General features: G+C 43.4%; 1 protein-coding gene across 8 annotated transcripts in view; it reads right to left on the bottom strand.

Moving 5' to 3' along the window:
- The window catches only part of LOC119161260 (uncharacterized), a 63,960-nt gene that overhangs the window by 40,874 nt on the left and 8,454 nt on the right, over positions 1 to 14,632 (bottom strand). For all 8 annotated transcript variants that reach the window (XR_012894271.1, XR_012894270.1, XR_012894268.1 and 5 more), the window contains exon 8: positions 8,554 to 8,681. Coding sequence is in view for 3 of the 8 variants with exons in the window: in XM_075889667.1 (XP_075745782.1) it covers positions 8,554 to 8,681 (128 nt within the window). In the remaining 5 variants the exon portion in view is untranslated. The remainder of the gene's footprint in view (positions 1 to 8,553; positions 8,682 to 14,632) is intronic.

Raw genomic sequence — 14,632 nt, forward strand, 5'->3', positions numbered from 1 at the left:
TGCTACGCAAGATTGGTTAATGAAACCAAATTCTTACTCTGAGAAAGCAATAGATGGCTGGCAAACGCAATTGCTAACACACTTTGCCATTGCGTTAGCCTGTTTCTGTTTTATATATATTGTGATGTAACGTTGAAGGCAACCTTTATTAGGCCCAGAAGACACGGTGAAGTGACCGCACCCAAGGCACAGAACACAGGCAAGCCAAATACCCACAGAAGATGAAGATGACGACCACTCAAGATGATATGTGTAAAGATAGTAGATGTGCTTAATGAATGCCTACACTAACTTCCCCCCCTGTGAAAGCCGTCATCCTGACCGCAGTTCTTGGCCGCAGTTTAAAGCGAAGAGAAACGCCGTATAAAAGGCTTCATGCGGGATACGTGGACTATTTATGCTGCCCTGTAGCGGTGGTCCGTCGGAAGGAGAACAGGTGCCATGTGATAATTCACAGGAGACGTTTGCTGCAAGACAGTGTAGGGACCAATAAAACGTAATTGCAACTTCTCGCACAGGCCGGGAGTGCGAATGGGTGTAAGAAGGAGGACTTCGTCGCCAGGGCTGAAGGACACGGCACGATGAGAGGCATCATATTCAAGCTTGCGATCCTGTTGCTTGGCTTCAGTGTTGAAGTGAGCCAGCTGGCGGCAATGAAGTAGACGAGACACGTATTCTTCACCCAAAGATGAACATGGTTTGACAGGCGCAGAGAAGAATGAAACATCGAGGAAAGAAGAGGGGAAGCGACCGTGGATGAGGTAGAATGGTGAGTAACCGGTTGTGTGCTGTACAGAGGTATTATACGCAAAAGTGACAAATGGCAAAAAGGTGTCCCAGTTTCTGTGGTCGGGTTCGATATACATCGCTATCATATCTGACAGTGTACGATGAAAGCGCTCAGTCAGGCTGTTCATCTGAGGATGGTAACTGGAGCTTATTTTGTGTGTAGTGCTGGATGCCTTGAGCACTTCTTCAACGAGTTCTGAAAGAAATACTCTTTCACGGTCGCTCAAGATTACACGAGGAGCTCCGTGTCGAAGGATTATTGCTCGAAGGATGAAGTCAACTACTTCCGAAGCTGATGCAGAAGGCACGGGAGCTCTTTCGGCATAGCGGGTCAGGTGGTCGACAGCTGTAACTATCCATCGATTGCCCGTGACAGTCATAAGAAGCGGACCATACAGGTCAACGACAACTACCTCGAATGGTTGTAGGGGACACGGGAGCGGTTGTAATTGTCCACTTCAAGTTGATGTAGGTAGCTTGCGACACCGAAAAAGGGCGCATGAGGCAACGTACTTCGCAACACAGGTGGACAAGCCCGGCCAGTAGTAGTGACATCTTATGCGGTCATACATTTTCTGGAAGCCCATGTGTCCAGCAGACATGTCGTCGTGATATGTCTTGAGGACTTCAGCCCAAAAAGAGCGAGGTAGAACGGGCACCCAGCGTTGACCATCAGGGTGGTAGATATGACGGTACAGGACGTGGTTGTTGAGCTTGAATTGCGCCAGCTGTCGGCGAAGACGGGCATTAGGGGGCCGGCAAGTCCCGTCAAGACGGTCCATGATGCGGCGACAGTAAGGGTCAGCACGTTGGTGAGATAAGAACAAACCACACTCGCTTGGAGTAGTTGGGTCCACAGTAGCTAATGACGAAACATGTAGGGAAGAGACGGCCGAAAGCTTCTAGAGTGTGGCAGTGGCGGGTTTGTTAAGTGGCTCCGAAGAGAGCGGGCAACGCGAAAGTGCGTCGACGTCTTGATGTTTGTTTCCCGACTTGTATGTAATCGTGAAGTCGTATTCTTGTAAAAGAATCCAGCGACCAAGGCGGCCTGACAAGTTCTTGATTGTCGAGAGCCAGCACAAGGCATGATGGTCTGTAACCACAGTAAAGTGGCGGCCGTGGAGATAAGGTCGAAACTTTTGTATCGACCATACGACCGCTAGGCACTTCTGTTTGGTGATGGTATAATTCTTTTCGGCAGGGGTCAGTGCACGGCTTGCGTATGCGACGACTTTCTCACGTGAAGATTTGTTTCGCTGTAGGAGAATTCCGCTAATGCCTCGACCACTAGCGTCTGTATGCAGGAGTGTAGGCGCGGTTTCGTCAAAATGGCAGAGGACTGGTTCGGATGTGAGTGCACACTTCAGTTGGGCAAACGCCGTTTCACATTCAGAAGACCACACAAAGGCGACGCCTGATTCGAGCAACTTGTGCAATGGTGAAGCTAGTGAGGCGAAGTCTCAAATGAATCGGCGAAAATAAGAAGCGAGGCCAAGGAAAATGCGCAAATCTTTGGCTTTTTCAGGACGCGGGAAGTGTTGGACAGCGGAAATATTGTCTGGATCGGGACGAATACCGTCCTTGCTTACGATGTGGCCTAACACTTTAATCGTCTTGCTCGCAAAATGGCACTTCTTGGTGTTCAGATGAAGGCCTGCGTTTGCAAAGCACGTAAGAACTTCATCCAGTCGTTGCAAGTGCTGAGGGAAGGTTGACGAGAAAATAACGATATCGTCTAAATAGCACAAGCAAGTCTTCCATTTCAAGCCTCGTAAAACTGTGTCGATCATCCGCTCGAATGTTGCTGGAGCATTGCAAAGGCCGAATGGCATGACGTAGAATTCGTACAGCCCATCTGGTGTTGAAAACGCTGTCTTTTCTTTGTCATCCTCGTGCATGGGTATTTGCCAGTAACCTGAACGCAGGTCTAGGCTTTAGAAGTACTCGGCACCTTGCAGTGAATCCAAAGCATCGTCTATGTGCGGCGTGGGGTAAACATCCTTGTGGGTCATCTTATTAAGTGCTCTGTAGTCCACGCGAAATCGCACGGAGCCATCTTTTTTCCTTACTAAAACAACAAGGGATGACCAAGGACTCGCGGAGGGACGTATAATGTTCCGTTGCAGCATATCCGCTACATTTTGTTCAATGATTTCACGCTCGGATGAAGAGACGCGATATGGTCTTCAACGTAAGATGGAAGTGCCATCGGTCTGAATACGATGCCTAATAATGGACGTCTGTCCCAGAGATGAGGAATGGGCATCAAACAATCTCCTATGCTTTTGTAGCAAGGCAAGCAACTCATCTGTCTGTGAAGAGGTCAGTTCTGGACTAATAGTCTCAGCAAGAACAGAAACGCTTGATGAACGTCCAATAGAAGGAAGGTCAGAACACGCTGGCATAAGCGGGACAACAAAGACAGGTTGGGATTCAGTAACGCAAGCCATTGTGGTGCCTTTAGGAATGAGAATTTTCTCAGACGTCTGGTTTGTAGCGTAGAGAAGTACGAAGCCATCGTGGAACCACGCTAGACCTGAAGCAAGGGCTATACCTCTTGCGAGACAGCATGCAGATGATTGGACAAACACGTCACCAGAGTCGATCACATTAGAAGTGATGGTAACTATTCGCCGATGACCGGGTGGTAGCTCGGTATCTTCAGCAGCGAGAAAGCGAACGGGCTTGTCATCCGCATACAGGGCATAGTCGGTTTCCATCATATGAACAGCTTTTTCTCGACAGCAGATGGAAGCGTTCGCCGTAGACAGAAAATCCCAGCCTAATATAGGCTGGTGGTCACACGAACTCAGCACAGCTAATTGCACAAAATGAAGAAGACCAGCTATGAAAACACGAGCGGTGCACATAGCGGCAGGTCTAATGGCGTCCCCTTGAGCAGCGAGCAGTGTAGGTCCATCATAAGGGGTGGTGACTTTTCGCAGACGTGAGCACAAGGAACGATCAATCACAGACAAACAAGCACCAGTGTCTATTGAAGCGTCCACGTACACACCTTCTATTAAAACAGATATCGTATTATATGGACGCACTGGAGGAATTTGTCTTTTCGTTCGATGCAGCTTTTCCCCCAAAAGCTGCAGAGGTTAGTTTTCCGGGCGTTGGTTGGTGAATTGCGAGACAGGTCGCAATGGAGACATGGAGCGGCGGAGGGGTGAGGGTGAGCGGCGTCTAGTAGAGCGGTAAGAAGTGGTTGGCTCAGATTTCGTAGTTGGAGATGGTGAGGAACGTAGCGGCGGATCATAAGGATGACGTTGGAAAGTGTACCAGCTTGTCCCATCATCCCGTTCGTAGGTGTCGAACCCACGACGCTCGTCCTGCTGACGCTTCCGACAGACGCGTGCAATGTGGCCTTGATAGCCGCAGTAATAACAGATCGGACGAGGCGGCCGCCATGGTGGGTGAAAGGGCTGGCTAGGCGCACTCGGAGTTAACGAAGCCAGTGGGACAGGCGTCGAGTGTGTGGGCATCGGTTGTATGACGGTTGGTGAGCCAGCGAGGACTTGTGCGTACGTCGGCTGGAGTCGAGGTACTGAAGAGTCTACATATACTGGCCCGGTCATGGACACCAACATCTCCTTGATAACGTCGCGCAAAACAGTGTTGGAGGGGAAAGGTTGACTCGGTGTCATTGAGAGGCCGAAAGATTGCAGCTCTTCCCGTATAATCGCCCGGATCATGGCACGCAATGAGGCATCAGTCGTGGTGGTGTTTTCAGCGCTATCCGGCGGTAACCGTTGGGACTCAAGTTCCTTTAGGCGTTGGCACGTGGCAACAACGTCAGCGACTGTGGTCAGGTTTTGTATGACCAAGGCATTGAATGCGACCGTGCCGATCTTTTTCAATAGATGACGAACTCTGATTCAGACATGGACGTGCTGAAACGGTGACAGAGAGCAAGCACATCCTCTATGTACGATGTGTAAGACTCACCGCATTGTTGCTTGCGAGCATCCAGTGTCTTCTTCGCGAGAGCTGAACGAACCACCGGGGTGCCGAAAATTTGGCGAAGCTGTTGCTTGAAACGTGTCCAGTCCGTAATGTCCGTTTCATGATTGAAAAACCATGTTTTCGCTGCGCCTGTCAGATAGAAAGAAACACGGCGAAGCTTGGTAGGATCATCCCAGTTAGTAAACTCGCTCGATGGAACTGGTCCAACCAATCCTCCACATCTTCACCTCGAAGTCCGGCGAACGTGGGCGGCTCACGCTGGTGTGCGGTGATAATCCACGATGGATAGGCCGCGGTAGCCGGGGCCGTGGAGGTAGACGCAGAAGCGCCGGTTGGCTCGTCCTGAGGCATTTTACCGGACACCTGGCACAAACGACGACCTGAACGGAGCTCCAGGAGGCAGATCGGGCTGGGAGAGGACGGAAGATCGTAGAGCACACTCCACCACTTGTGATGTAACAGTGAAGGCAACCTTTATTAGGCCCAGAAGACACGATGAAGCGACCACGTCCAAGGCACAGAACTCAGGCAAGCTAAATCCCCACAGCAGATGAAGATGACGACCACTCATGATGATGAATATGTGTAAAGATAGTAGATGTGCTTAATGATTGCCTACAATATATATGTGTGTGTGTGTGTATATATATATATATATATATATATATATATGCTTCAAATAAATTTTCAGTTGTTGGACCAGTGCTTGTCTTGTTTCCTGTTATGTGCTGCCCAATTATGAATAAGTTCCAACTCGCCCACCTTTCAGTTCTACTACAAAAAGATATCCCATGACATGTCCATTTGCGTGCCACGATTGTAGTGCTTATAAATGTTTCCTGTACAAACGATATGCTTCCTTGGCAATCATTCATGACAGCAGTAAGTCGTACACAATAGGTGCATCCTAGCACAGCGACCACCCTCGGCGCTGCTCACCTTTTGAGCAGCAGCGTACCCGGCCAAGCACTACAGTCATTTGCATACACATGTTAGGAAGCACTGCCATCCCAGCATGCATAAGCACACAAGCGGTCATGTCCCGTGCTATCTTTCAAATTTTGTGGGCATCAGTAACAAGCAAAAAGAAACATATTAGATAGAAAGTTAGAAACCACCTAATCAGATGTTTTGCACACCAATCTACAACTTTCATTGGAAATTATTGCTCAGTTTCACTGCTTCAAAAGCCCATTAATTAATCTCACTTGACTAAACAATTGAACAGAACACAAGAGTGATGTCACTTAATCCATGCCACAGTCAGCAATATGTATTTGGTCTCATCGTCATAGAGTGTGTCAGCATATTTGTAAACTCTGGCTAAAATTAGCTACAGTGCCCTTATAAACCTCTGCACCACTTAACGAAAAATGATGGAAAATCGCAAAATATTATGGTGAGAACAATAACACTGATAACAGCAGACAAAAAAACTGCTCAGTATGTTTTTGCAAGTGTTACAGTTTCAGCTTGACAATATTACTAAAAAAGAATTTAAAAAAGAACATCTGTCAGTAAAGAATTTGACCAAATGCCACCAACTAAAAAGCATTAATTCCTAGTACTATTTCTGGCCTTCAAATTTTCTATCGTAGTTGATGCAATGCAAGACAGCTGTCATTATTATTTTAGGACATTTTGTGGTCGAAAGCAATAGGTGGCACTAATACTTTTTTTTTACAGCATTGTGTGAAGGGCTCCTCGATTAACAAAATTTAACAGTGATTATGAAATTTGCGCTATACCTATCAGAGCTTTCCATTATGAATAGGGGGTTGTCCTATGAGTAGGGGGTTGGCCTTTGATAACCTTTACGCCCACTAGAGGAATTTTGCAGAACTCATTTGCAATGTTTACATAAAGAATACTGTACTACCATAAACTAAGGCAATATGTGTTACATGCATGAAGTCCAAAATAATGCAGATTGGGCGGCATTGGTAGAATACAGGTAACATTGGAGTGCGTGTTAGTCACCTACACAATATCGCAGACAGTCTAGCATATTGCCAAGTAGTCAATAGCTCACAGAAAGTTCTGTACGAGTTCTGAGCAGCATCAAAAGGTTCAGCATAATCAGTGCACAAAAATCAGCAAAGGTTTCTTACAAAGTAAAAAGTGGGGTTCATTAGGCCAATTTACAGAAACTTCTTTCTTGCTTCCTCCAAACCAAGTTTAAAATACATAAATATTCATGCAAGTTCAAAGCAAAATTATATTAACTATTACTTTATTAGCTCATAACTTTTTGAAAGCTGAATGGCAACCTTTTTTGGCTAAGTGAAATGGAGAAGGAAGCACCACGTCACAATTTCGAAGCCGAGCATAGAAAAACAGGAGCGTGCTGGGAATTCTATCATGAGCATCAAGCACAAGATGGGAGCGGCTTTAGGGGATGCTGGCTTGCGGATGCTAGGCGCACTACCTCTCAAGTTTAAAAACAGTGAAGCTATTTTTAGTCGAGGCTTTCATGTCCGGGATCCATGGCAGCGGGCATCATCAACGAGTATGCCCCATAAAAGCTGGATAAATCCCACTATTCAGCCCTGGTTCACTCAGAAGAAAGAAGGCAATAGACTAACAAACGGCGTGCAATTTACCACAGTGGCACAACTGTCCTGTTATACTTTGTGGTTATAAAAGGTGGTGGCTATATTACCAACTCAAAACTTAACAAAGTATGTTTATTAAAGAGCAGTGACACAACATATCTGAAAGACTTGTAAAATATACAAATTCAATAGCCTGGGACCACCAGCTTTGCAGTTTCATCAGTGTCCATGAAGCATAGCTAGTTAAGTGTTTCTTTTTTTTTTCTCCATGCAATGCGATTGACACATTGACACAGTTGTTCCATGAAAATTTCAAGCAGCAAATCAACATCCACAATTCGAGTACACACCCTTCAACCAGCAGACAAGGTATAAACCACTACTATTTTAAGGACCAGTAAACAACCCCGAGGTCCAAAAGTTATGAAGAGAAATATGCACACTTTTGCTACGTACACATGCTGCCACAAGAATTTTACAAATACGTGCTAAAATAAAAAAATTATAGGGGTTAGAACATCCGTTTCAGCGGGTTTTAATATTACACGTGACCTTGCCACCTTTCTTTGTCATAGGGAGGGGAAAGGTGTAGCCCGCTGTCGTGACTCCGCTCACTTCGGCAATGTGACATGACGTTCGCGATACATTATCGGCACACAGACAACGACCAAGCGCGGCATCGCCGACATGAGCATGTGTCATGGCAGCGCGGAGAGAAAGTGCAGTTCGAGGAGCACACCTCCCCTAGTAGTAAAGTAGAGAGACGCCTCTTTGTCTTGGAGGTTTTCGTTCTGGTAATACTGCTTTTCCCGGTAGTCTTGGGCTTTACAAAATGACAGAGGGCTGCACAGGAAAATGAAATGCGGACTGCGCCGCCGAAAACGCATCACCGCAGAGCCAAGGTGTCGTTTAGTACAGCAAAGGACCAATCGACGAGCTCAGTGGTACAAAAAGTTGCCCAAGAGCAAGCTTTCATCACTGTGCTTGTATGAGAAGGATTCTTCAGGCAAAGAAAATGGACGTGGGATTATTTTTCGAAATGAAGAGTCTACATGGCGTGTAACACTGTAATATTTGAAAATTTTGATCGCCACGGTGTACTGTACAAGTTGGCAAGCTTGTTTGCAGAGTGTAAAAAAAAGTCAAAGCCTGTTTACTGGCCCCTTAAGTTGTAATGATGCTGGAACGAAGGCAGCAAGTAAAATGCAAAAAATTTAGTAGCAGTAGGAAAGGATACAACCGGCAAAGAGTAGGAGTAATCAAGTGCGTTGGGAGGCTGCTAGAAGAAAAGCCATCCAAGACCTCTATAGATGTACTCCAAACCAGGCCTTCCAGTGATAGGAGGGAGTAGTAGTCCACGAGTTTCTGTAATAGGGGGGAGGAGTAGACCATTAGAGAAGTGAAGTGCTTTGTACAACGAAAGTTCTGTTTGACCAATATTCTTGATTTATACGGATAAAGATTGCAATGCCTGTCTAACCGGCATTTATCTCCACAATTACATACCAAATAGTGTTACAGCTGCGTCAAGGCAATGTTTACTATAATAAGCACGTTAATATTCAGGGTGTGCCAAAGTTTTTTGTTTAGCACAGGCAGGCAGTGAGAAGTAGGTTGAGTTTGTTATAGACAAACCAATGCTTCCATAAATGTTTAGACTTTCTGCATGCATGAAATAGTGAATGCCAATGTTAATGTTAATAGAAAGTTATAGTGCGTTGAATATTCACGAGTGAAATCCCAGCTTGAAATTGATGCACTTGCGAACATTCAACATGCAGGGAAGCAACAGCCGAAATTAAATTTGGAGCAATTTTTTGAAATACAAAATCTTACTTTTATATCATGAAATAGCAAATTTGGAGCAGCATAAAAAAAGAAGGCTTATATTTAGAAAAAAAAAAGATGTATAAACCATTTAACATCACCTAAATCATGCAGTGTGAACATCAGCGCTGCCATTTCAATGAAAGTAGTATTTAGAATCCCCCCGCTGAGCAAACAATGATGAAGTCCATATTAGCATTTGCTGTGCCTGTCAAATCGTTTGACAGACTTTGCGAATGTAAATATCAATCTGCCAAGTTATGACCTTGAAATTTGGGAGATTTGCAAAACCAAGAAATAGGGGAGGCAAAAAAAAAACTGACACACAATTTACTTTGTTTGTTTTAGGGAAGCAGACATGTCATACAATGCTTCAAATGATTGCCAGTAGATTATTTAGACATCAGTAATTATAACGGTACTCAGAATTGTGCGGCATACAAACGCATGAGTAACTGAGAAAAATGTGCAGTGTCCCACTAGCGCTAACAGCCCCTTCCAAATCTCAATATGCTATTCCGCAAGGCACTAGTGTACTGCGGCGAAGGTGGCTCAAGCAGCATTAGAACCGAAGCTAAGAAATTTTATTTATTTATTTATTTAGCAATGCTACCGATCTCACAAGAAGACCATTGTATTTTCTAACCGCTACACCACCACTCCACTCCCACCCCCCACCCTTTTTTTTTTTTTCACCATGGAGTTAGGTGCCGCTTCGGCTCCCTTGCAAGGCGTGTTCGACCAGGTTAAGTAACAATGGCGCGCGCCCGCAGGCCTGGCAACGATACCGGATATCTATCGCCAGGACCGTGGCAGGGATGAAACTTCAAGACAAAATAAATGTTTTATGTACCACTGTTAAGGCATTCAACATGTTCGCTGGCAACGCTGGCATTCGCAGCACGTCGAGTTTGTTCGCCCGAGAAAAACGCGGCATTCGCTCCCAGCTATAGTTCTTAACAAGCCATAGCTGCATTTTCAGGTTAGGAAATTTACATTTCCCGCGAAGTGTCGGTGGCTACAATATAATATTTTTGTCTTGAAGGTTTCTTTTCTCACCGATAGGTATCCGCTGTGGTCAGCGAACCGATGGGTGCACAGCGTTATTTTATCTGGTCGATCTCATCTCGCGAGCATATGACGGGTGTTTAGAATATTTTAAGCATATTCAAGGCATTATAGTTCGAGTCTGCGCGGTTTGACTGATGGCGCAAGCTGCAGGTGCATGGCCTGCATTTCTTGCCGAAACTAAAAAGACATGGAGTTTCATCACAATCAGTCAAGAAATTAAAAAAAAAAGTTTTATAGTAGTATAACCCGTCAACAGAAGTGTGCTAATATTCGAAAATTTAGAACAACAAATCGAATAGCAATCTATTCAATTCGGTGCTCAAATTGAATTGGCATATTTGAAATACCAAATAATTTCCTAATATATTTTTGGTAAGTCAGGATGAATTATAAATGCTCAAATGAACAAGACATTGGAACAAGGAGCCCCCACCTCCCCTCCCAGCAACTTTTCTTTTTGCATCATTACTGAGATGCATGCAGCCCATGTATACTTGCAATACTATAATCGCTATATTTACCACAAGGTAAAGACATTCTTGATTAAAACTTCACAGTCACTGATGTGGCAGAATCATCAATTCACTCTCCTTACCATGGCATTCATGATGATTTAAAATGAAGAAAATTACTTAACATTTATGTATGACGTTTATTTAAAACATTTCAAAAATATACCACCTTGAATATTGTATGTAACTGCTATATTTCAGCCAGCAGTTACAAGATATTTCGAACGCTCTAGTTGCTGTTGTATATGAGCATGCCCCCAATTAAAATAACTGTAGTATTTTCTGTCAGTTAAAAGTCACTGCAATGTTTCCAGTGAAAGCTTTTGAATATTTGTTTTAAGTTAAATTACCATAAAATTCCTAGGTCATTTTGAAAATTGTTACTTTATTAGTCTAGGATTGCTTTGAAAAAGGTTGCCTCACTATTCAAAAACTATAAACAGTATTCGATTTTTTTTTGTGTTTGATTCAGTATCCTCAATATTCAGTTCATACTTGATTCCGCCCTAAAACTCACACCCCTGCTATTTAAACATGACTATCAAACCTTTCCGAAAGCTCGGAGTACTAAAAATGAAGCTTAGAACGACATAAAGTTGAGTTGGTTGATAAGGGTTCATCTTGAAAAAAAAAAAAGAAAGGCTTGTGCACAGAAACACAAGATAACAGGACAATACAAACATTGACAATCAACTGAAAGGGCCCTCTTTGGGAAAAAAAAAAAAGAAGTAGGAGCCAAAACTTATCGCAAGTGCCAATAAGTTTTGGCTGCTCCTTATACACATTCAATTTTACATGATAAATGCTTTACATGAGTACAGCACTGTTAAGCTAATGTTCAGCATATGTATTTGCCAAGTTTAGCTTTAACTTCTCTCAGAACCAAATCCCAGCTGCCTAAACGCTAGGAGTGTCAAAGTGAATCAAAAATGTGTTAAGAAGTCAGCACAGTCACTTGTTGAATGTTTGTAGGACAAGTAGCTGTATTTTTATTTCAGACTTCCGACATGACGATCTTGTTTTAAATTATAAACGAAAAGCCTCACACAAGCCGGGCAATAAAATTATATCGGAAAGAAAAATGGAACGAGTGCATCAGCCACTGAGACAGTTATGGATTCTTGAAAAGTTGAGTAATAGAGAAAGTCCCCCGTACGCTTAAGGAATCTTTCGCATGTTTGGATGAAGGATTCATGTTTGGTGGCTTGCATTTCCTAGAAATAATAATACCAACCAGCAGAAATACTAGCAGCATAGGATATCATGATGAAATGGTGTTAGTGATGTGATGTAGTTCAGCAAAGACTGCAGAAAAGACACAGAAAGTCTCAGGTCTACACATTGCAGTCATTTAAAAAAAAATGAAAGTAGTGCAAAAAGTACACTCACGTCACGATATAACGATCCTGGATACAACTATATATCAGTTATAATGAAATAAGTGAAGGCTAGCTTTTTGGGAATATACCTTTATAACTCATTTTCAGATATTTTTATTTTTATTTGCAATACTGTCGACTCCTATGTTGGAGTCATTACAGAGGGCACATTGCAGGTAGTATACATTCATGAAGAACAAACAATAACATTCCAACTGACATACATAAGCCTCACCCAGTACCTTCTGGCCTGCTACAGTGTGCCGTGCAAAAAAGAAAAAGAAAAGAGGAAAATAGCAAAGGTATGTGAAGCATTGAAGCACTACTATAGATTACGCATGGTTTCTAACACTGCGGTGAATGTGGATAGTGTGTCGGCATTAGTAGCATTTGCATTCAGTTTATTCCATTCGCGTATTGTTAGTGGGAAAAACGATTTTCTAAAGATATCACTGTTTGAGGAATATTCTTGCAGACTGTATTTGTGCTTATGACGAGTAGGGCGTGACTGTGAAAATGTGACGTACTTAGACACATCTACCTTGTAGTGGCCATGTAACAACTGGTACAAGAACCTCAGGCGTGCCTCTTTTGCCCTAGTAGCTAGTTTTTCAATGCCAGAAGAAGCCAGAAGGTTAGTGGGAGAATCTGTACGTTTGAACTTGTTGTGTACAAACCGTATGGCTTTGCATTGTACTGCCTCTAATTTACTAATACCACTTAGCGTATAAGGAAACCAAACTACGTTGGCATATTCTAATACTGGTCTTACGAACATGGTCTAAGCCAAGAGTTTTGCGGGCGCTGGTGCAATTCTAAGTCGTCTTTTTAGGTAGAAAAGTTTACGCAGTGCGGCCGCAGTGACGTTAGCTATGTGTGTATCCCATCTCAGGTCAGACGTTAATGTAATGCCTAAGTACTTATGCTGCACAACATTAGTCAGTGGTGAACCATGAGTGGTGTAGATGAATTGCGATGGATTCTGCTTACGTGTTACCGTCATAGCTGCGGATTTTTTCACATTGATGGACATTTGCCACTTAGCGCACCAATCTGCTAGCTTGGTTAGACATTCACTGAGATTAATGTGGTCTGTGTAGCTGGTTACCTCCTTATAAATAATGCAGTCATCTGCAAACAGTTTGATATTACAGTTAATGTTTGACGTGAGGTCATTTATGAAAATTAAAAATAATAGTGGTCCCAAGACGGAACCTTGAGGGACCCCAGAAGTTACGGGGACTATGTTTGATATATGATCTTCATACTGCACGAACTGTGAGCGATTTGTTAGGAAATTTTCTATCCAAGAAAACAATAACCCCTCTCCTATCGCACTTTTCAGTTTAATTAGTAACTTTCTGTGACATACGCAATCGAAAGCCTTAGAGAAATCAAGTAAAATTATGTCTGTTTGGCCACGATTATTTATGGTAGAAGCTAGATCATGAACTACCTCCGTTAGCTGCGTAACAGTGGACAGGCCACTACAAAATCCGTGTTGATTAGGAGACAAAAATTTTATTTTCTCGAGAAAAGCAGTTATGTGTTTGAGGATGATATGCTCTAGTAGCTTACATGAAATGCTAGTGAGGGATATCGGTCGGTAATTTGAAACCAATGACTGTTCTCCTGATTTATGAATAGGTATTATTTTTGCAATCTTCCAGTCATCTGGCAGCTGGGATGAAGTAAGCGACTTTCGAAAGATTAACCCAAGAAACTTGCTACACCATTCCGCGTACCTCTTAAGGAACTCGTTAAGAATATCATCTGGACCACTTGATTTTTTAGGATCTAAGTTAAGAAGCAAGTTCAGTATTCCTGTATCTGTGACTTTTAAGTGATCGATGCTTGGCGAATCGAGGGATAATACTGGAGGAGTGGCACCATTATCAGTCGTGAACACTCATTGGAAAAAAATGTTGTATTCGTTAGCCTTTTCCGTTCTTTCCCCTGAATCCGTGTGCGACTGTGTATTATTGCTAGTGCGAAGGTATCTCCAAAATTTGCTTGGATTGCTTTTAATAAAGCTGGGAAGTGTAACACTAAAATAATATTGTCTGGCAGTTTTCTTTTTTTGCTTAAACTCTGATTTTGCACACTGCAGCTTCTGTTGAATGGATGATTTACACTTATGGTTTTTTGCAGCCACACGCAACCTTTTTAACCTACGCTTGGCCTGGATAACCTCACGTGTTATCCAAGGATTATTCCCTGGAGCTTTCTTGTGTTTCTTTGGTATGAAGTTAGTGACACAGTACATAACAGTAGATTGAAACTTAGCCAAAGTAGATTAGTATCACTGGATGCGTCAAAAGCTAGCTGCAAAAAGTTTTCGAACTCATGTGCGAGATGGGTTAATACGCTGCTATCGTCAGCTTTTTTGAAATCAATTACAGTTGATCCACGCTGCTCACATGCAATACCGGAGTCAAGCGGCAGCAAGCATATGACTATGTGATGGTCTGATATGCCGTCAACTACGTCAGTGCGAACACGGTCTTCCGGGAAGTGCCGACTAATC

Source organism: Rhipicephalus microplus, chromosome 3 (assembly GCF_043290135.1).
Source record: "Rhipicephalus microplus isolate Deutch F79 chromosome 3, USDA_Rmic, whole genome shotgun sequence".
NCBI classification, from domain to species: domain Eukaryota; kingdom Metazoa; phylum Arthropoda; class Arachnida; order Ixodida; family Ixodidae; genus Rhipicephalus; species Rhipicephalus microplus.